This window comes from Struthio camelus, chromosome 11 (genome assembly GCF_040807025.1).
Source record: "Struthio camelus isolate bStrCam1 chromosome 11, bStrCam1.hap1, whole genome shotgun sequence".
NCBI lineage: Eukaryota > Metazoa > Chordata > Aves > Struthioniformes > Struthionidae > Struthio > Struthio camelus.
This window is the reverse complement of record NC_090952.1, coordinates 3,642,997-3,664,178: the sequence shown is the minus strand read 5'-3', so window position 1 is coordinate 3,664,178 and position 21,182 is coordinate 3,642,997. Positions and strand designations below refer to the sequence as shown.

Below are 21,182 nucleotides of genomic sequence, written 5' to 3'. Positions count from 1 at the left end.
TGGTGCCTAGGTACTGCAGTGGTGTATATATTAGCACAGCACTGAGCTATATGGGATCAGGATCGGATATGAAGTAGGACTGTTCCCTTCCTGCAAGTCACTTGTTCCTACAAGTCACTTGTTCCTATCCTAACTGCTGTTTACGCATAATTTGTCTTTTATGCTAGAATATACAGTCTTCTGCTGGTTCAGTCTGTATGAACCAATAACAGTCTCTACGCCTTCTCCTGGTTTTTTACGGTACTGCATTCCTCCCTCTGAGAGCCTGGTTTGCTGCCAAGGGCCTCTCTCATAACTGCAGCGCTTCAAACCTCCATTTCATTCATCACGTGAGACTTGCAGGATCGGGCTTCCTTGCAACAGCAGCTTTCAACCCGCGGCTTGCACACACCAGGGGCAAGAGTTTGGTCATGCAAAACCTGAAAACGGAAAGTAAAACAAACAAACAAACAAACAAACCCCAACTATTGCCTAGAGACTGGAGTTCCTTCTGTAGGGTAGGCCACGGCATCAGGAATAGTTTTGGAGCCCCCAGATTGAGAGACTATGAAAACCTGTTGTGCTAGGTCCTCCCCGAAGGGAGCTTGTAAAACCAGACAAACTTAAAAGAGCCCATTTGTTTCTGCTGTACAGCTGCCCCGGTCCTCAGCTCCCCCTGTTTTTGACTGAGAGGCTGGCGCGCAGAAGAGCAGACCATCCTGTGGCAGCTCTCCCCGTAGCCACGCGTGCTGTCATCTGCCAGCTTGGTGCCTCAAACCCCGCTAGCGCGAAGTGTGGTGCCATCTAGCGCCTTTCACTGCCTGCAACGGGTACCAGAGAGGAAGGAAGGAAGGAAGGAAGGAGGGAGGGAGGGAGGGAGGGAGCAAACTCCGGCCAGCGACCCCGGGACGGGTGCAAGCGAGCAGATGGGGCCCGCTGCCAGCGCCTGCACAGCCAGCCGAGGCCTGGCGGTCGCAAACGCGTAGCGAGCCACCTCCGACAAACAAGGCTGCTTTTGTAAAACGCCAGTCCTGGCCTCTTCTCGGCCAGCTCGTTAACGCGACACCGCCGCTGCTCGCTACAGGGCAGTAAAGGGAGCCTCAAACAGCAGCACCGCAAGGCGCGCAAGTCAAACGACGCAGGCCGCCACACGGCGGGGCCCGCCCGCCCCTGGCCGAGCGCCCCTGGCCGAGCGCCCCTGGCCGAGCGCCCCTGGCCGAGCGCCCCTGCCTCCCTGCGCGGCGGGAGCGACCCCTCCGACCTGCCCCGGCCCCGGCCCCGGCCAGCCCCGAGCCGCCGCCGCCGCCGCCCGCCGCGGCACTCACCACCTCCAGCACGGCCTTCTTCTCGCCCTCCTCCGCCATGGCCGCGCCGGCCCGCGAACTACAGCTCCCAGGAGGCAGCGCGGCCGCGGCGGGAACTACAAGCCCCAGGGGGCCGCGCGGCGCCGCCGCGCCGGAAGTGCGCGCGGGCGACGCGCGGCGGGGCAGCCGCAGGGCGGATAAGAGCGCGGCGGGCGGAGGCGCCTGCGAGCGCGGCGCCTCGTCCGCGCCGGCCGGTGAGCGGGGCCGCGCCCGGTGCCTCTTCCCGCCCCGCCCCCCCTCCGGGAGAGCAGCCGGGGGGGGGGGGAGCGCGGGCCGGGGCCAGAGCGGAGCCCTCCGGGGAGGCGGCCTGGGCCGGGCCCGCCCGGGCAGGCGGCGGGGGGTGTCTGGGGCTGCCACAGGGCCGCGCTGCTTCCTCGGCAGGTCCCGTTCCCCCTTCCCCCCCCCCCCCGGGCCTTAACGCACCTCCTCGTCTCGGCCCTGAAACCTGGGGGCTCCTGAGCGGGGTCGGGTGCCAGGGGCAGGGCCGCCTGCCCAGCTCGGCCTGGAGCGGCCCGGTCCGCCCCGGGGGGGTGGGGGGGAGGGCTGCCTTCACAGCTGCCTGCTTTAGTTAACGTCTGGGCTGTGGCGTTGCTGGTGTAACTCAGGTGATGAGGGTCTTAAAGGTTAGGTGCTGATGAATAATCTGCAGCGGTGCTTGTGATAGGAGGGTTGGGGGAGAGGCTGTGAGTAATCATGCTCTAGGATGTGTTTCAGCTGTTCTGTGTTACCTCCTTAGTGTGCTGTTTAGTCGAGAGCTGTGATGTTGTTTCTTTACTCCCTCTTGTAAAACGTGTGATGTTGCCTTCCAGAAAAGGTGGTGGGCCTGGAAGAGAGACTGGATTAATCTTGCCTAATGACTTGTATTCCTAGTGATGAACCAGAAGAGGCACCTGGAGTAAGCTGTGTGGGCAGAGAGGAAGCTAAACTGTTCGGTTAAGTTAGTGCATGAAGTGTGTGCTTCTCAGGCTTAAAATGAACAAATAAGCTCTGGGACTTAAAAGTTGGAATACCCCTAAACTATTTTTAAAAATTAAAAAAAGAAATGATTGCTTAGGGAAGTGAAGGAAGGGTTAAAGGGAAGTCTAGACTGCTTTCTGCTGAAGTCACTCTACTCAAACGGTCTTTTCATTGCAGCCAGGCAGCTTGCAACTTACAGAGTTGCAACACCTTAACTTATTTCAGGTTTAAAGCCAGTAGTACTGTGATGCCCCTTGCTTTCTGTACAGTGCATTTCTGGAAATATAAGCAGTAACTTCCTCGCTCACTTAGCCCTGAAGCTTTTGAATGCTTTGATCAAGCAGCACTGGTGAGTCCCCTCTGGCTGGTAAGGGCAGTACTGCTGAGTGATAGAGAATGGGTGCAGTTTCTCTGGGTTGAGCTCTTGCCCCAGCTATCTTAGCTACCATCAGACAGTTTATTCTCGGTCGTTAGTGAAGTGTGAGCACCAAACAAGTTCTGTGTGTGTTTTTTTTTAATCTCACTTGAAAATAATAGGCCGTTTGTTATATTTGGAGACTTCATGGCTGAAACTTTAAACATTGCATTGCAGACTGAGCCTGTATATTTTTCATTCTCTAAGATGCTGCACACTTTTCTGGGCCCTTCTGTCAAATATCACAGGAGAACTTGCACATAGCAGTGTGATACATCTTGCATTTAGTCCTTAATGTATGAATGCAAAACTCAACTCCCCTTTAGTACTTAAGCTGTACCTGATGCTTTGGGCACATCTTAAGGAGCTTTTTGGGTCTGGTGTTTTCTAGGTGGCTGAGGAATACAGCCTTTCCCTCCTGCCCTGGAGCCTTTTGATGTAAGGCCTGCCTGGTATTTCTGTGAGTTCAAACTGTCCTTTAGGAAGGCTTGCTCATGGTTGTTTTCAGCTATTAACTATCTTAAGTTTAGACAGACACTAACTCTGATTTCTAGGTTATATGAAGAGATTATATGAAGTAGTTGACTTCAGTGGATATAATTCCAGACTCTCTTGTAGCTTATGAGGAAAGATGTTTTCCAGAAGTTTAGCAGTTTGTTTTTTTTTCTTTAAAAGAAAGCACAAGTATCTTCTCCTAAGAGCTGGATGAGACACTGCTTAGAGAAATGTGCTCATTGTTAAGTTTGTTTTACTCCTTTTAATCAGCTTCCAGCAAAGCTGAGAGGAGAGTAGCTGGGAGAATGTGGCTGTTGACTACTAAGTAAGGCTGAAATTTGATTTCAGTCAGTTGGTTTCCCTGCTTACACAGGATTGCAGAGCCAAATTACTGACTTCTGGTGAAGCTGTATGGATAGCTTCTGAAGTCTCAGCTAGCTAGCTAGCATCATCTTACTTGTATCCTGTTGGTAACAGCCCTACTGAACTCCTGTCTCACGAAGAGCTCTACAAATAGCCTATATTAAAAGGGTGGAGACTCTTAAAGTTGTGGCAAGGACTTTAGAATCCTCAATTTGAACCTAGAGTTCTTCATTTTGGGAATCAAGGTATCTCTGTGCTTGGGTGGGCTTTGTAGTTCTGAGGTTAGTTGCTGTATGGCAAACTACTGATCCTTCACAGATGTGTGCATGTGTTTTGTTTTGTGTGTTTTTTTTAAACTGGTCCTTTGTATTGGTCCTATTCTCTTTTTCTATGCGAAAAGACTTGTTTCCTGATATTTGTCAGTCACCTGATTGCTCAAGAGGCTTAATCATGTTTGTTTAGTCTCAGCTGTGACCTAGTGTTATACCACATGCTGACACTGTTCTGGTTATGTTGCTGAGCTGGCCAAAACACTGCAGACTCTCTCAGGGGCTCTGATCAGACATGATTATATTCATTTCTCTTGTTTCAGTTAGTATTGTTGCAGATCAGTGCGCTGTTGTAATCCTTGTTGCAAACTCTTAGAACTGTGCTTTCTGCCCAGCAGTTCCTTCCTGGTAGGAAGTAGGAAAAGCATTGGTGATGGCTCCTGAAGAGACTTAGCACCCTGCTGAAGAGGAGTTGAGTGAGTAGAAAACAGAACAGAGTGAGTTGTGTAGTTCATTTTTGTTGAAATTCCTGAAAATGATCAAAGCTAAAGGGAGGGATAGGTGACCAGTTTAAGCTTGTCTAGAATTGCTTGTGCATACCTGTTGATGCTTAATGCTCCTCTTTTTTTTGCCACAGATCTTTGTTTTTGATGGGAAGATGCTTGTGCTCTCTCCCTGTGTCCTCATCAGAGACAAGAATGAGCTGCTGTCCCTTTAATCAAGGGAAACTAGCAACAGTTGCCTGGCAGTTTTACAGTATTGGTGTGTGTTTTTGGGGGTGTTTTGATTTTGCAAGATCAGAATCAGCTGTTGGGCTGCTCTTGTCTCTGGTGTGATTAAACTTTTAACTTGAGTTATCCAAGGGCTAGTTTTGTTTCATATTTGTCTATAAATTTGACTTGTTGGGTCTTTTTGCTTTGGCTTGGCTTGGCTTCTCTTCTGCTTCAGCTTATTTGTGTAAAGGTAGTGGTTCCTTCAGGAAGGTTCCAAGAAACTATTTGCTACTTCATGGCTTACCTTGGAGTAATCCCTACTTCTGTTTGTCCTTATCCGGTTGTTCGTATTTGATGCAAATAGTGCTGTGTCATATCAGCTTTTAGTCTCCTCAGGTCAGTGGAGGGAGACCTGTACTTACTGATTTGTTCAGCTTGTGTTTAACTAAAGTTAGGTGAGTCTTGGCTTAGAGCACTGAAGTCTCACTTTGTGACCTTCAGACTTGTCTGTCTCTAGCAATGTGCTTTGAAGAGCTGAGAGTAGGTTAAGACGAAAGGCAGCAAAATATCGCCGGAGACTACTTTTCCTGCTCTGTTATCAGCTTGTGGCTGCTACAGCAATTCAAGGCTGGATTTAAAAAAGGTGTTGGCTGCTTAAGTCTTCAGTGAAAGGGTGTCGGAGCACTCGGTGACAGGAGTATCCTGAGGTGATTTGGATATGTGCACGTTGACCAGTCTGTAGAGTGCTACGTACAGCTTTCTGGAAGAAAGTTTGTATTTTCTTTACTGGGGTAGCTCTGAAACACTCTAGGCAAGATGTGATCTGGCAGTCTAGTTCAGTGATACTGGCAGGAAAAGGTTGTGGTCAGGCTTCAAAGAGCCTTTACGAATGGCTTTGACTCTCTGCTTGTCTCTCTTTTTTCCTCTGGCTAGTCAAGCTTGATGAAGTAGTGGAAGAGATGTTAGGATGCCTTGGAAGAATGCTTTTAAACCTCTTTAATCCGTTTGCTCTGAACTGGTAACGCTGGGACTTTAAGCTTTTGTATAACTGTTAACTGTCTGTCTATGGGAAGAGCTCATAATCATACGGATGGGCAGTGAGATGGGGAAGAGCAGTACTAAAGCTAAAGCATTGTAGGAATCATAACCTCCCCTGGGGCTGGACCATAGATTTGACTTCACTGGCCACCTGCCCTGCTGATTAAAGAAATTACTTGTTTGTCCTAATTCTTCTCCCGGAAAAGAGAACTCCTGAACTGTGTTAAGAATGGCTGTACTGAGTAAGACCAAAGGTAGGTCCTACCTACTATTTGCCATAGTGACTAACAGGAAGCATGGAAGTATAGAAGAGATGCGATGAACTTGGCTCTGAGCTGTTGCTTGCCTGGTATTTGTTTAATAGTGATTCTTTCTTCTGTAAATTTGTCAGTCTCTGAAAAGTTCATGTGAACTCTTTCTCCATGATACTCTCTCTGAATAAGTTTGAGGGTGCACTGTGTGTAAAGAAATACTTCCTTCTGCTGGATCCTGTTCTCAAGAACATTCTCCTCAGTTCTGTATTGGAAATTGTGACTAAGAGCAGCTTTTTTGCTTTACATTTTCTGCTTGGGTATCTTTTCCTGGGCTGATGAGTTCTTTTTTTTTTTCCCCCCCCCTTACATACTTTCCACGTTACCCTTTCTCTTGCGTATTCTGTAACTTCTACAGTCGTCTTCAAGTAGATGCTAATAGTGCTTATATGGTTAATTAAACAATATCTGTCCTGACCTTTAAAGATCACCTTTCTGAGCTGTTCATATTCAGATCTTTAGATGTAAAATAACGTGTTTTTTCTTCTGTCATGACAAGACTCTTTAATGTCAGAGGGCAGGTGTGAGGCTGCGAGTCAGTGTACCTGTGACTGCGCCAAGTCAAGCAATGCAAAGTAGCGCAAGGGAGACTTCCCCTGTCCTTGGTAGAAATGGCACACAGACAGGTCTGGAGAGTGTCAGCTTTAAGCCAGAAGGAAGTGAAAGAAGCAAATGTGATGGAGGGGGACTGCTGCTGAGTGCTCTGGTGCTTCCTTCCACCATTTGGTTTAATGCTTATCGCTTGTCTGACTCTTCAGAAAGAGTGAAGGAGAACAGCTTATCTGAGAATTCATGCCTGAAAGGGGTGAGGTGGTGTGTTATGTGTTCTTTCTTCCCCTTTGCTGATGCCATGAACTTCCCCTGTCAGTTCTCTTTCGGGAGGTGCGTTTGGTTGGGTGCTATACTCCGAAGCAGTGTCCTTTGAGAGCTTTTATTACGATTCCTGCTTTGCTTGCTGGTGTCAAATTAATTCTTTGCCTTCTGCTCCCTTTTGTAACGCCAGTTCCGAATACCTCGGTGCTCTTGTGTGGTTGAGTTGAAGGTTGTGGCATAGCCATGGAGTATCTTCTGAACAAGTTCATAAGCTTGCTCTTTTGCCCTCAGCTGTTGAGCTCTTGTGCCTCTGGGAAGTTGTGTGACTGCTGATGGCCAAGCCTGAAGCGGTTAAGTTCTGCCTGATTAAAAAGAACTGTGAGCATTGCAGCAGTGAAAACGGCAGTAGTGACTGTATTATAACTTCATGGTCTTGTTAACAGTTCTGCACTTACTTCACCTCTTCCATTACTGCTGTGTTGTGCATCAGGTCAAATTAAATTACAAGACGTTCAGGGAAGAGCTGTCTGCGCAGTGCCTGGCAGGATTGATCATTGATACAGAAGGCCTTGCTGAGACTGAGAGGTCATACCGTTCAGTGCCAGATGGGTAGAAAGTCTCACTGGGCATAGTCTGTGTTCACAGTCTTTCTACAAGTGCTCTTTGGATCCTAAAGTTTAAACCGTTGTTTCAGTCCTGTTGCATTGATTCATAGAGAAGCTTCCAAGTTACTCAGTTGCACTAAAATAGCTGTATAATCCTTCTAGGCAGAATGCAGTGGTTTCTGGACGCAAAACAAGAGGCAGTATCAAGTGCAAAGTGAAAAATGAGATTTCCTTGCAGGGTCAGAAGTCTTCCAAAGTCTTTTCTAAGCAGAAAAGAGGCTTATGGATGTACTGGAATCAGCTGAGCAGATGTCACAGCTGCAATCTGACATGTGGCTTTACATTTTAAATCTTGAGTTTGAGTAGATTAATGTGGTGATACCTGAGCTGATTGAGTGTGCCCTCTTATATGAAAGCATGCATTTTTTCCAACTCTGGAAGCTTCACAGAACTGCAGCCCTCAAGCCCTTGCATTCAGTAGTCTGTACAGTTTGATACATGTGCAAGAATGTCACCTTGGGAAAGAAGTATGGCTGTAGATAATCTGCATTTTTCAAAGCAAGACTGCACATTTGCAAACTGATTATGTGCTTTTATAGAGGTCTTGGAACAGCATACACTCATGAGTGTCTCGACTATAAAAAGTGGATGTGTCTGGTGTGACTCTAAGCAGGTGGTAGCTTCTCTACTTCAGCTTTCAGAGTGGTGTCTTAGTTCCGATTACCATCAAACTGAAGTCATATGTTAGGGGTGGTGGATTTGTCTGTGTAATTAGTTCCTGTTAGCATACTTGCAAGACAGTTGCTTTCTGAACTGCAACTTACTGGCTGCAGGCGGTTTCTTCGAAGAGAAACAAGCAAAATCTGAAGGATCAGTAGAAGAGCTGAAAATCCACTAATATTTAGAAATCTAGGTAGAAAGAATGTAGACAAATCTTATTATGGGTTCCTTGACTGTAGGGGACACAATTGCAAAAAAACACCTTCTAGAGGTTAGTATAATCTTGCTGTGATCCTGAACGTGACCCAAAAGAAGAAATGAGAGAACAGGAAGATGGCTTGCTGAAAATTATAGAAGTATTGAAAGTGCTTAGGCCTCCATCCCATTTTGCTGAGAGTTGAGAGAATACTGTTAAGACTAATGTATTTTCTGCCAAATAATGCAAATCTAATACACTTTTTTTTTTAATTCTAGATAGTGTGAAGTCATGGCTATCCTGTTTGCTGTTGTTGCAAGGGGCACAACCATCCTTGCCAAACATGCCTGGTGTGGAGGAAACTTTCTGGAGGTGACGGAGCAGATTCTGGCTAAGATACCGTCCGAAAACAACAAACTGACCTATTCTCATGGGAAGTGAGTAATGCGTCTCTGGAAACAGGAGGAGAAACTTGAACATACAGTGGAAATCTAGCCCACTTCAGTTTTTTACAAAACTTTTAGCTGTGTTAGTATGCTGATTGCACGTGCAGTAGCTCAATGGCTACTTATTTCCCGAGATTTTTGCAAAATAACCAAGACTTGAGTTTAGTTTAAGTAGTAAGCATTGAGGCAGTTGATATGAAATCAAATTTTCTATCTTGATAGAACTTTCCAAGTGAATTGGAAAGTGTTCTGCTATGGGTGCCAGAAGCTATTGGGGTTTTTCTTGCTGGTATTTGGAATTTGGCTTGTGGAGTTTTTACTGGCTTTTGAGGCTTGGATGCAGTTTTAGGAAAAGATGCCACCCATCTCAGATTATTTGTGGATGCTGGTTCCTTTAAGATAAGTCATGTTGCCAATATCTTGTAGAGTGACCCTAAGCCACCACAGATCCAGTTAGACGGAAGCATTTTTCCCAGGCTTGTATAGATCTCTGAACAGCCCCTGATCAAAGTTGATGGAATGAGGGTTCAAACATAGCATCTCCTGAGGTTATACCAAGTTCCTGTGCCGAAAAGTAAATGTGCCAATGTGCTGGTGTACAAACTAAAGAAGGAACTGTGGAGAAAAGACTAATTTAGAAGCCTTGGATCCCACTTTGTTTGTCTTTGGAATTAACGTTGTGACTAGGTTCTCAGTATTGTCCAAGCTGTTATGTTAAGAAGCTGTTTTAGCTGCCTTAGAATTTGAACAGATATAACACTGCTTGTCTACTTCACTGATAAGAACTTGGATGTAAAAATGCTGTTGATGGGTAGTCTTTCTGCACCTTTCCGTGGTTTGGGAGCACTAAAAATTCCTGAGGAGAAGTTTTATGAGGAGGCTGCCTTCTTCATGGTCAGAGCTACTTTGGATGCTGAATCTTTGTTCTAGTGTAATCTTAAGGCCATGGTCTTTTGCTTTATCTTTGCCCTGAATATGTTTCAGCCAACTGCATAGTTGAGTTGTAGGAGTGCTGTAGTGCATTTTTATAGGTGAAAACTTGAGTGGCGATAAAGGCTGTTGCTCTTCGATGGGAGCACCGAGTCAGTAATGAGTGCTTACACTTGCAAAGCATGCTGTGGAGGAAATGTATAATCTTTTGCTCATTACTAAATGTTTCCTCAGTGAGGTTTCAATAAATGTGGCAAAAAGATCACTACCGTTCATGATGTGGTTTTTCTGATTTGCGTTGTGCTCCTAGAACGTACTGATGCCGTTCTGCAGCTCTGGGCGTTAAGATGCCTGTGAGAGGCAACTGTGATGCCTGGAGAGGTGGTTGAAACTGTGAAACTGAGTGAGCTCAAGGAGTTATTCTCCCTGTCTATGATTTCAGGGATCCTTCTGCCTTGCCAGGGCCCCAGCCTATACACTAGAACGCCACCCCATTACCTGTCTGTCTAGGATTGTTGCTTTAATTATGCAATGGGGAAGTCGTCTTAAAAATTCTCATTAAATGGAGTACAAATTCAAGTTTTTTTTCCCAAGTCTTTACATAATCTCCAAGGAAAACTAGGCCTCTGGCATCTGGAGTTCGTGGAGATATTCCCTCTCTGCTGTTTAGATTCTTCCGCATATCACTGGGTGTACTTAAGATAGTGTCTGATAAGCTTTGCTTTCCTCCTTCCAGGAAGGAGTGGCAGTGGTTGTAGATAGGGAGGCTTTCTCATGAGAACAGACCTTCAGGACAGCAAGCTATACTTCTCAACACACCCCTGAGCCTTATTTCAGTGTTTGGTTAATTATATAATGCTAAACTGGAGTTTGAAAACTGCTGCACAGAGCCCTCTGATCTGTACAAGGCAATTGCTGTGCAGCACGTGCATTAGCTTGCTTTTATTCTGTAGCTTGTGAAAGGGTCCCCATGCTTATTGGGAAAGTTTTGGAGGTCTACAAATATCAAAAGGAGTAGATATATGGTGGTGTTAAAGTATTTGCGTGGTCTTTTTGCAGCTGTATTCCTATTCTGGCCTGCTATAGTAGCCAGGAGAATACCTCACTTACTGGATTGTCAAACAGTAGTGGGACAATACAAGAAAAGGGCAATGGCTAAAGTTAGTGAGTTAACTTAAACTCATTTATTCTGGTTTGGATTTATCTCTGAGTTAACGCTTTTTTCTGATAGACCTAAAAACAGCTTGGTTTCATTTTAAGGGGAGGCTATTGTTTTGAATTGGTTTGGACTGTTTCCTCTTGAGATACGGAGAGTTGCATTTAATTAACATCTGTGTCTGTTCTCTTGACACTAGCACAGGCATCTTTCTATGAACAGTTAACCTAGCCATGTGCTTTGCACTGGTTTAGTATGATTACTGTTCTGTCTAATTCATTTTGTGGTCTAGTTGCTCTTTTCCTTAATGAAAACCAAAGGCAGTCCAACAGTGCAGTCATATAAACAAGGCTAAAGAAGCAAGTTACTGTACGAACAAGGTTCATCAAAGTATTAATATTCTGGTTGTTCCCAGCAGCTGCAGATAATGTCACTTGTTGACTAATGTATGGATGCTTTATGCCTATTGGCTAGGATTAGACACGAATGTTATCCCTGGGATCCCCATCAAGGTTTGTTTCTAGAAGCAAGTAGCTGGTAGAACGTGGACCTGGAGTCATTTTGGAATTCATGTCACACAGAGCTATTGCTAAATCTGGAATACTGTGAATGGCTTGAGGTCAGTGATCCTTTAACCAAGGACGTAGGTTGCCTCTTTTGCAATATAGCTCACAGGAATCCAGACACATCTGAACAAAGATGGCTGGGCATCACTCATGACATCTACATGACTTCCTGTAGGGTAACTGGAATTTGCTCCTCTATTTTTTTTTAGCCTTTGAAGGCTCCAGAGACACTAGTGTCTTCTAGAAGATTAGTCCTGTGGCAGCTCCAAATGACTTGTCCTTTCTCTTCGCAGTTACCTGTTTCATTACATTTGCCAAGACAGGATTATATACCTCTGCATCACAGATGATGTAAGTATTTTGGTTACAGCTCTTACTTGCCGAGAACCTCTGTGTGCGTTAGCTTGTACCTATATGTTGGTGAAAATCAGTAATGGTGCTAATCTGAGGTGCCTTTTTTCCATGGGAGCTACTACATGTAATTCATGTGAATGAGAACAGACCTCCAGAGTCTAAGCCTGAAACTCAAATGCTTTTGAATAGTTAGCTTTGAGGTTAAGCTCTTATTTTTGCATAGTCTCTCAGCAGCCCAGTACAGTAAAATCTAGCTGTAGTGATTGTCTTTAATATCAGTGGAATATGTGTAGTATTCAATTCTGAAAATGTTGAAGTAAAAACTGCTCTCTCTCTCTGGAAGAGGCTACTAGGCATAGGATTAGTACAAAGTATACTCCAATAATATCGGCTGTCAATCAATGTCCAAGAAGCTGGGATTAAAATCCAAACTGTTTAGCTTGTGGTTTTAATGGCAACCAATCTTAGTGTTATGCACAGCATGCCTGTTGAGAGCTGATAATCAGATTCTCTAAAATGCGCTCTGTACGTTTCATTATCTAACAGCCCTGTGACTTCACATAGCTCTGGCAAACTGCAGCAATGTCTGGTGTGGATGTGCTCTCTTTCCTCCAGGACTTTGAACGATCTAGAGCCTTCAACTTCCTGAATGAAATAAAGAAGAGATTTCAGACCACATATGGCTCAAGAGCACAGACAGCCCTTCCATATGCTATGAACAGCGAATTCTCGAGTGTCTTAGCTGCACAGCTGGTGAGATTTGTTGAGAAACAAGGTTTCTCTAATAACCCAAACTTCTCCCATAAAGTCTCCTTGTATTTCCTCACTCAGAACCAAAGTGCCAAGTTGAGCCTAGGTATAAAGCAGGGGGAGTTGGTCGTTTTCCTCCCATGCTTTGCCTACAGCTGAGTCATTCCACTGCTTCAGTGGTGAAAGGAGTTTGGGATTAATAGTGGATGCATTTGCTGTTCAAACCAGGTAGCTGCAAGGCTGTAGTGGGAACTTCCGCATCAATGATGGTATGTGCTCTGTCTGTGTAACAAGTTAGACTCCTTGTACTTCTGGAACCTCTGCTTGTGGAACAGCTCAACTTGCTTCTCTCTTGAGAAAATTTAATACTGGCTTCACCTTCCTTCAGACTGGTGCCCTGCCCCTTTTCGCTTGAGATTAGATCTTAAAGGTAACGTTTGAAGTCTCAAACCTAGTTCCAGGTTGACTGCTCAGTCCAACTTGACATCATTGTCATTAAGAGCCAGACAAAAGCACAGTATTGTTTCCATCAAACTAAACTTCAGGACTTGAATATTTAGTAATCACAAACTGCCTCTTGCTGCATCTTTCCCTCTTATTTCGTAGTAATTTCAGTGGCGAACTGGAGTGTGATTAGAAAATGTGCTTGTGGTACTGCTCCCTCTTCAGGAGGGAAGACAACTGGGGTTAAGTTACAGGCAGGTGCCATATATAAAACCATGACAGACTCCCTAGCTAGCCTGTACAGAGGCTCCAAGCATTTCCATTCCCAAGATAGGAGCTCAAAGAGGAGGGCAAATGAGTTGTCAAATGTGCCATACTGTCTGAGCTGGGATTTGATCTGGACTCTCCCACCCCCCCCCCCCCCCCCCCAAAATAATCTATTTCACTGACTCATGTTTTTCAGTTGAGGCTGTACTGATCTTTAAGATGATGCTGGATTCTGACATTGTAATCTTTGCAAGAATTTCTTTTTTTGCAAGAATGAGACAGTTGTTCCACCAGTGTGATTGTATTCTGGAAGCAAGGTGAAGCCCGTGTCACTGGGGTCTGTGCGGGCACCAAACGCTATTATGTAAAGAGATGTGGGACAAAGGGCTTTCTTGGCGCAGTGGAATGCTCCGAGCACAATTACAGTGAGAAAGGTACAGTCGGACAGGGAGCTGTGAATAGCACGAGGTATCTTCTTGCCCACTGTTATAGTAGTGATCTGGTACGGGGACAAGCTGCTGTGCTGGCTGAGTTGTAGTAAGCAGCTATCTTCTGCGGTGTCAGAAGGGAATAGTCTGCCTAAGATTTTCCTACTGGCAGTGTAGCGTGTTAGCTTTCAGTAGGTGGGACTGTGTGGCTCCGCTGTCCTGATGTGATCAGACTTGTGCTGTCTGACATTAGCAGACTGATAGCTCAACTGAAGCTGTGTTCTGAATGTCATTGTTATGGCACGTCCAGGATACTGCGCATCTTTTAAAGAAATGTCCAGGTTTCAGAACACTTTAGCTACTCTGGATCCCTCCTTGGATTATTGAAGGAAAAGGATGGGCTGGAATCTGTATCAGACTTGAAGTGCTGAGGAATTGCATGCTCATTTCATGTACCACAAGAGTCTAACACAGCCTTGATGCTAGCATCACATTTTCAAAAGAATACTTTGCTCAGCTCTTATGTTTGAGGTGTGACAAAGCCCACAGCTGCCAGACAGGAGAAGTTTAAAATGGAGTTGTATTGCTTTATGTATTGTATTCACAGCAGTGCTAGAATACAGATTGACATACTTCAGAAGCTATATCCATGTGCAACATAGCCTTTGCATTTGCCCTCTATAAAGTGAGATGAAATGCATTTCAGATACTGTTAGTGCACTATTGGCTTGATGTGAAATCTGAGTATGCTCAGGAGTCTGCAGACAACATGCTGCCCTGCTTCAGTGTGGCTTTTTTGTGGAGGAGAGGAGGAAGAAAGGCAGAGGGCAGTTGTGAGCGTTTAATGTAGTGGGAATGCTGTGATTTGCATTTTTCCTTGGTGCTTGGACTGCTGTGGTATAATTCCAGTACCTGCAAGGAAAACAGGCCTGTGGGAAGGGACAGGCCTTTCCTGGGTGCTGGAAATTAATGTCAAATTAAACGAAGTCAGGTAGAAAATAGAGGAGGAATAAGTAACTTCCCTGTGACGTATATGATCAATAGCCTCGTTAGTGCACAAGATCTAGAGGCTGCATAGTCTACAGGAAAGTGCTTGTGAATCTTCTGTTTAAAATTTGAGTCACATTCTTAGTCCTTCATGGACTCCAAACTTAATTTCCTAATTACCTGAGCAGCATTAATTTCTTTTTTTGAGACCACCCTTAAATTAAAGGGCAAGATGGCCTTGAAATATTAGCTTTCAGGGCTTTTACCCAGGCTGTATTTGAGGCAGCTACAACCTGAGCTGTATGCGTGATGCAGCTGGTTCTTTCGCTCCACTGTGGCTGGTGAGCACGTTAGTGCTGTTGCTACTGTTCACAAATGGCTTGGCTTTTTACCTGGTGTACTGAAAATAATGGGTTTGATATTAGAGGTGTGCTGAGAGGTCCTCTGCTGCTAGTGACCGTGAGCAAGTGTGCTCCTTCCTGTAAGTGCGGAAACTGAGCTCTCCAGCAGCAATAATTGCATTTTGAGGTGTAGAGTGGAGCCAGGAGTTGGAAGTGGGAGGGACTGGAGGAAGAGAAGGGAGGACTTGCATCGGCACTGCTTGTGCCTGACACGTATCAGTGCTAGCTTTTTGTCCTGATTCAGTCAGGTGACTGCCAGCAAAAAGGGTGACTAGTAGAGGTGATCTGGAGCACCGAGTTGCACATAGTTCACTGCAGGGACTGCTCCTTGGCTTATGCAGCAGACAAGGAATAACAATGCCAGTGTGGGTCCAGAAGAGCCCAATGGGTTGTGCATAATAAATTAGATTAGCTTCCTCTCTGTTAGGACTGAGCCTTTCGTCTCCACCAGTCTTTGATATGTAGAAACTGAAACTACAAAGTGATGACTCATAAAAATCTGAGCGATTCAATGGCTGGAAAGCTCTGAAAAGTTGCAGGCATGTGGCTAACGTGCAGCTCCTGCACGGCACAAGCAGATGGGCATGTGTGACCAGCAAGTGACCTGGAACTTGGTTTTGTCTCCTACCTGCTTCTAAAATGCCTCAGGTACCTTGGAATCTCAGGCTTGTGTCCTCTGTGCCCTTCTGTAGTGACCAGGAGTTTCCCCTTTGTCCTCTTAGGGAACTGAAGCCCTTCTATGCCAGGGACCCCTGCTTTCACTGCCTATTTGTTTGTTACAGAAATACCATTCGGAGAGCAAGGGTACTGACCAGGTGGCAGAGACGCAAGCCCAAGTTGATGAACTTAAAGGAATCATGGTTCGAAACATAGGTATTTGATTCCCCTTGTCATGCATGCAGAGTTCCTTCAGGCCTGGAACGGCAGCCCTGCAGGGAGAGTGATCAAGGGTACAGCTGATGACAGTCTGGCCTGCTGTCTTCATGTAATAAACTAAGATAAAGGGGGCTGGGGTTTTTGTGACTTGTAAATATGTCATGGCACACATGAAAGCTCAGTTTGCAAGCTGCTACTTGTGTTGAATTTAGTTGAAGATGGCACATAAGGGGGAGGACCAATGTTTGAACTTCTACAGCCTGTGATAGGATGCAGCATGCTTCAGAGTTGGTCTCTTTGTCAGTGTGGCCTTCCTGCAGGATGAGAGCTGCTGTTAGGAGAATGCTATTTGGTAACTCACCTTGTCAGATATGACTCCTTGATTTTGGTTTGGACAAGTCTAATCACCTAAAACACAGGGTTAGATCTGGAACTGATCTAACTTGAGTGGGATCTTTCCCAAAATGTGGCCTGGGTGACATGAAACTTCCCTAAGTGCTGTTGCCTGGTAAATGCTGAAAGGCTGAGGACTGCTTTATATCTAATAAGTAACGAAAGCTGTTTTCAAGAGCTCCTGGCTCACAGGTGGGCTTGGGTATTGAAAGCAGCTCTTTGCACTGGGATTCTACCTACAGATTTGTGTGTGTGTTTTTTTTTTTTTTTCCTCCAGACCTAGTGGCACAAAGAGGAGAGAAACTGGAGTTGCTGATTGATAAAACAGAGAATCTTGTGGATTCGGTAAGTTGGGGGAAGAGTTCAGAAGTAGTGGTACTGCATCAGTTATGTTTACTGGTGAGCGGTGGATGCCAAGACCAGCCCCTAGAGCAGCTTGTAAACAGAGCAGACACTGAAGCACCTAGATCTAAAGGTAATACTTCCCTGTGTCAAACAAGTCCTGTCTTATTGCCTCCTCCCTGCAGGTATCTTTAACAAGCTGCATCTGAGTCTTGCAGCTTCTTAACAGAATGAAGAAATAAGGTATCTCATGTATCTTGTTGCCTATTCTAGTGGTACTGGTGTGATTTGTGAATGGAGGCTAAATACTAGGATGCACAGCTGGCAAAATGCTCTGTTTCCAAGGACCAGCTCAGCTGGCTGCCTGCTACTTCATCCTGTTAAAAACCTCCTGTTTGCTACAACCAAGCATACAGCCTACCACACTGCCTGCACAAGCTGTGGTGTCTTTTGGAGTTCTTCTTGTTTTGGGGGCTTTGTGCTGTAGTAAAGGGAAAACCCATTCTTCATCTGGAACTATAGCAAAGCTAAAGCACAACTAGCACTTCTCTCTCAGCTTCTTCTGAAGTCAGCTTCACACAGATGAACCTTTTAACCTATAGAGTTGCTCTCTTAACCCAAGAGGAGGAAGTGCACATGATAAAAATACTCCATGAAGCTCCAGAACCTAGGAAGTCTAGGTGGAACAAATCGGCCTTTTTTGTAAGGGACAAAAGACTGAAAAAACAAGTTTGCTTGAATTATAATGTAAATTAAGTTTTGTATATGCTGTCCAGTGAAGTGGCCTATTCTCTGGAATCTTTTTATACCTTTTCCTTTTGAACCCCTAGAACTGACTCATCTTCCTTCACAGAATCCTGGCTTGGTGCCTAATTCCTTTGGCACCTGGCCCTCAGAAGGCAATTTTGAACCCAGTAGACAGCCTGCATGTCTTTCGTGGCGCTTGTGGAGATCTAAGCACCTCTGAGCTGGCAAAAAGTGTTCATGCTTGAGAGATGCAGTAGACATGCCTGCAAATACTCAGGAGGGAATACTGTCCTCCAGCTACCAGGTTTTTAAACAAGACTTCAGGTTGGCAAGTCTGCTCACTCAGGCTCCAGAAGCTTTTCCCTGAAGCATGTGCCTACACCTATTCTTAGGACAGGGGGTGGAGGCTAATCTGAACAGGCCCATTTGTTTCTCTGTCAAAACAGAGTTGAAAGAGGAGGTGCCACCCCTTTCCTGCTACCCTCACTGTTATCCAGGTGATGTGAAACCTTGTAAACCAAGCATGTTAGGCCATACTTAACATTTTCTCAGGTGGTGGCAGGAGGTGGCATAGCATCAGACTAATGCCTTGGATTAAAAGGCACCTGGAGTCCCTTCAGCAATAAGGCTGAAGTCATGTATATGCTGTCCCAGGGAATGTTTGTTCTTGGAAACCATGCAGAAAATAAATGTGCTTCTAGTCTGAATTTTTTTGTCACCTGATGGTGAGAGCATCCTAAGAGATGCAGCTTCAAACACTTCAGCCCTGAGAGCAATGTCGCTGTTTCCTATTGTCTCCTATGCAAGCCTTTATCACAGGATTACTCCAAATTAACAAGACAATTGGATCCTCCCAGGGACGACAGCAAGGACTTTCTTTGGGGAAAGAGGACTGAAGATGTTGGTGCTAGCTTTGCTTGAAGTAGTGTTGTCCTTCGGAGGAACTAGAATGGAAAAGTCTGGACTGAGATGTGGTATGCTGCTGTTGTCTGAACTAGGATAGTTGATGTAGATATCCAGCAGTCCGCTCCCACACCTAGGAAACTGCACAGCTAAGCAAGAGAAATACTTCCAAAGTTTTGACGGACTGAGCACGGGAGCCTGCTTTAAGTCAAAAATACAATTCATAGTGATGTAGTTATGTTTGTAGCCTTGTCCAAAGAAGTCTGCAGGGGCAGTGGAGAATGTGTCCCAAAACCAGGAAGTAGCCAGCAGAGTGTGCTGCTGAGTTGACTTGGCTTGGATCTTACAGCCTTTCTCTGGGCAGATACCATGAGCTGTTCAGGGAAAGCCTGTGGAAGATAGTTGCACTAATACTTAGGAGCCTGATGGGTGTTTGAGGTCATCTGGTGACCAAAGCCTGTTTTGAATGGATGGAATTACAGGATACAGAGGAAAAGACTTTGGAATGGGATGAGCACAAGCTTACCATAAAGTACAGCAAGCCCAAATACTGAGGACTAATTCTAGTATTAAAAGGCTTGTCATGTAACCTCCAGTGGTTTTTTTGCTGTCAGAAAGTAGAAATATGATTTGCCCCATCCTGGCATGTGTATTTACAGTAGTACAGTTGTGTGGAATGCTTCTTTCATTGGTTGTTAGAGCAGTAGTTCCCTAAATATTACCAAACACTTCAATTCCCAAAAGTCTGCAAGTTAGATGTCTACCTTAAAGTATATCTTTGGCTAGGTACCCTAATCCTTGTGAGCAGCCTACACTTAGTGAGATCTTGTGCTTAATTTTCTTATATGTAAAGCTGTGGGGAGGCATAAAGCCAAGCTGCTACTGGACTTATTCTTATGCCTCATCTTTATCTTGCCCCTGAAGTAACATAGGAAATATGTGGGGGGGTTTGTGTTTTCTGGTAGTTGTGTTTTTTTTAAATGCCTATTCAGTTTTATATTAGTGTAGCTGCAGGAGTTAATCTCTCTGGGAGACAGACCTGTAGCAGGTAAGCATGTTCGTGTTAAAAGAAAATGGGACCCACATGCCCAGTTGACTGGGTGAAGTGACCCACTTGTTAGTGATGTTGTTGGCTGTCTAGGCTACTGGGGAGGTAGAAGCTGGCAAAGAGCATGTTCCTCTTCATCTAGCTTCTTGTGATGCAGCTTCCTCTGCAAAGGGTTCAGGGATCAAATAGTTGTTTTATCTTTCCTTGTAGTCAGTCACCTTCAAAACTACCAGCAGGAACCTTGCTAGAGCCATGTGTATGAAGAACCTCAAGCTCACCATCATCATCATCATTGTATCGATTGTAAGTATGGAGCACAGTAACTTATCTCTTGCAACAAGGCTTAAATATATGAAAATACCAATAACATTACTGTCTTCAGAGCTGAGCCTAGTCAGCTCCAATGCTGGATCAGGCTTAGCTCTAAAACAAGTGTGTTGATGGTTTTGTGTGAGGTGAGGAGACAGGGTAATTGTGCCAGGCAGCTTTTCTTGCAAAGGCAATAGGAAAGCATTCCTGAAAACCCTGCTTAGCCTCTAAGCACCTGTCAGACACAGCTGCCTTGCTAACTCCAATGGAAATGATGACACTGAGTTCATGGCTACTCTGCCTGTAATGGCTTTTAGGCCTTAGTCCTAGTGGTATCTTGTTACTTAGCTTGGAAGTACCTTTTTCAGGTGATGGTGTGCCTCCAGCCTGGAAAGATGCGAACATCCCAAGCATCTGAGGGTGCTGAAGTGTAGTTACAGGTTAGGTATGTCTAAAGTACTTTGTCACCACTGGGCCCTACTGTTTTGCTGGAAGACAGTTCTCATCCCTATATTCCTGCAGGGATATGGAGGACGAGGCATTGGTATGGTGTGCTAGAGGGCATTCAGTAAGCTATCAAGGGTGTTGATAGCCTGTTTCCAAACCTCTGTGTTGCTTGCCAGACTAAATCAGCAGTTGATTGAATAACAGAGGTGTAACTTTCTACTGAAGTCAAATCAACTGTTTTCTTTCTCCAGGTAATCATCTATATTATTGTATCAGCTGGCTGTGGTGGGCTTGCGTGGCCAAGCTGTGTACAGAAGTAATTGGAGACAACTGGTGCTGGTCAGCTGAAGATGAGAATCACAGGAGTGTGAAGAATCAACCTACAGAATAACTCTTAATCTTTCACTACTGACACCTTCTCATTCTTCCATCCCTCCTGGACTTCAGACTTTTTTGCCTTACCAACCCAAACAGGCCCAACTGGTCCCTGCTTCTGTGCAGCTGTAACCTCAAGAATGGGCTGTTTTAAATTACTTGAAGGAATTGTTTGTTCTTCTGTCCCAACTATAACCTTCTCAGCTGGGTGGGCAGTACAGCCAGCTCTGAAGTGCGTGTGCATGCTTGCCCATATGTACATGCAGCTCTGCACTTCCATGTGAGTGTGTTAAGTGGACAACAGTGTTGCTAGCAGTTGTCCTACTCATGAGGGTTGTGTTGGAGAGTAGTTCAAGGTGGGCTGAGCCAAACTAATGAGGGAGGGAAGAGATGAGATGTGAGTGGATTTCTGTTTCTTACAAATAAGAGATCCAAGTGTCTCTCCCTGCATACCTGGCTGTATATGGAAGCATGTAGCCCTTCTGTAATGTTCAACAGCAAGAAGTTGCCAGAGTGGTATTGGTGGTAACAAAAACCCTTGGGGTAGGGGTTTATGTACTGTAAGATGCAAGTGCTGTTGCTGTATGAAATCTCCCTTTTCCTGGAGGTCAGCCTTCAGTTGGTAGGAGAGAGTGTTAGGTCACCTCAGCACTTTGAAATGGCCTCCTTCATCCTTTCTACCTACCCCTCCCACCTTAATTTGTAGCTAAATAATTACAGTAAAGGAGATGGTTGCATATGGTTAAGGCTGCAATAATATATCTGCTTTGTCACA

General features: G+C 45.2%; 2 protein-coding genes across 23 annotated transcripts in view; one reads left to right on the top strand and one right to left on the bottom strand.

Moving 5' to 3' along the window:
• The window catches only part of LOC104154053 (DNA-directed RNA polymerases I and III subunit RPAC2), an 8,298-nt gene extending 6,867 nt beyond the window's left edge, over positions 1 to 1,431 (bottom strand). Inside the window, exons 1-2 of one of the 2 annotated variants that reach the window (XM_068957145.1) lie at positions 1,305 to 1,374; positions 312 to 419 (exon numbers count right to left, since the gene is read on the bottom strand). In XM_068957145.1, the coding sequence (XP_068813246.1) occupies positions 312 to 419; positions 1,305 to 1,343 (147 nt within the window). In that variant the 5' untranslated portion in view covers positions 1,344 to 1,374. Of the gene's footprint in view, positions 1 to 311; positions 420 to 1,304 lie in introns of both variants that reach the window. The other variant, XM_068957146.1, reaches the window with a different exon arrangement.
• VAMP7 (vesicle associated membrane protein 7) lies at positions 1,415 to 21,182 on the top strand. Of its 21 annotated transcripts, none has more exons than XM_068957134.1 (12): positions 1,432 to 1,537; positions 2,153 to 2,238; positions 3,107 to 3,153; positions 4,241 to 4,339; positions 5,800 to 5,847; positions 8,517 to 8,675; positions 11,630 to 11,687; positions 12,306 to 12,443; positions 15,750 to 15,840; positions 16,514 to 16,581; positions 19,487 to 19,579; positions 20,284 to 21,182. In XM_068957134.1, the coding sequence occupies exons 6-12, from the start codon at positions 8,530 to 8,532 to the stop codon at positions 20,350 to 20,352; spliced, it is 663 nt and encodes a 220-aa protein (XP_068813235.1). In that variant the 5' UTR covers positions 1,432 to 1,537; positions 2,153 to 2,238; positions 3,107 to 3,153; positions 4,241 to 4,339; positions 5,800 to 5,847; positions 8,517 to 8,529; the 3' UTR covers positions 20,353 to 21,182. The 21 variants fall into 21 exon arrangements, with proteins under 21 accessions (XP_068813223.1, XP_068813235.1, XP_068813237.1 ...); XM_068957136.1 differs by lacking the exon at positions 5,800 to 5,847 and adding an exon at positions 2,526 to 2,649 and having other exon boundaries at positions 3,107 to 3,175; positions 4,241 to 4,318; XM_068957137.1 differs by lacking the exon at positions 4,241 to 4,339.

Excerpts from the sequence above, each read along its gene's own strand:
- VAMP7 (XM_068957122.1), top strand. The coding sequence starts at position 8,530 with ATGGCTATCCTGTTTGCTGTTGTTGCAAGGGGCACAACCATCCTTGCC. Across the intron at positions 11,688-12,305 it reads ACCTCTGCATCACAGATGAT|GACTTTGAACGATCTAGAGC; the intron begins GTAAGTATTTTG and ends TCTTTCCTCCAG. Across the intron at positions 15,841-16,513 it reads AATCATGGTTCGAAACATAG|ACCTAGTGGCACAAAGAGGA; the intron begins GTATTTGATTCC and ends TTTTTCCTCCAG.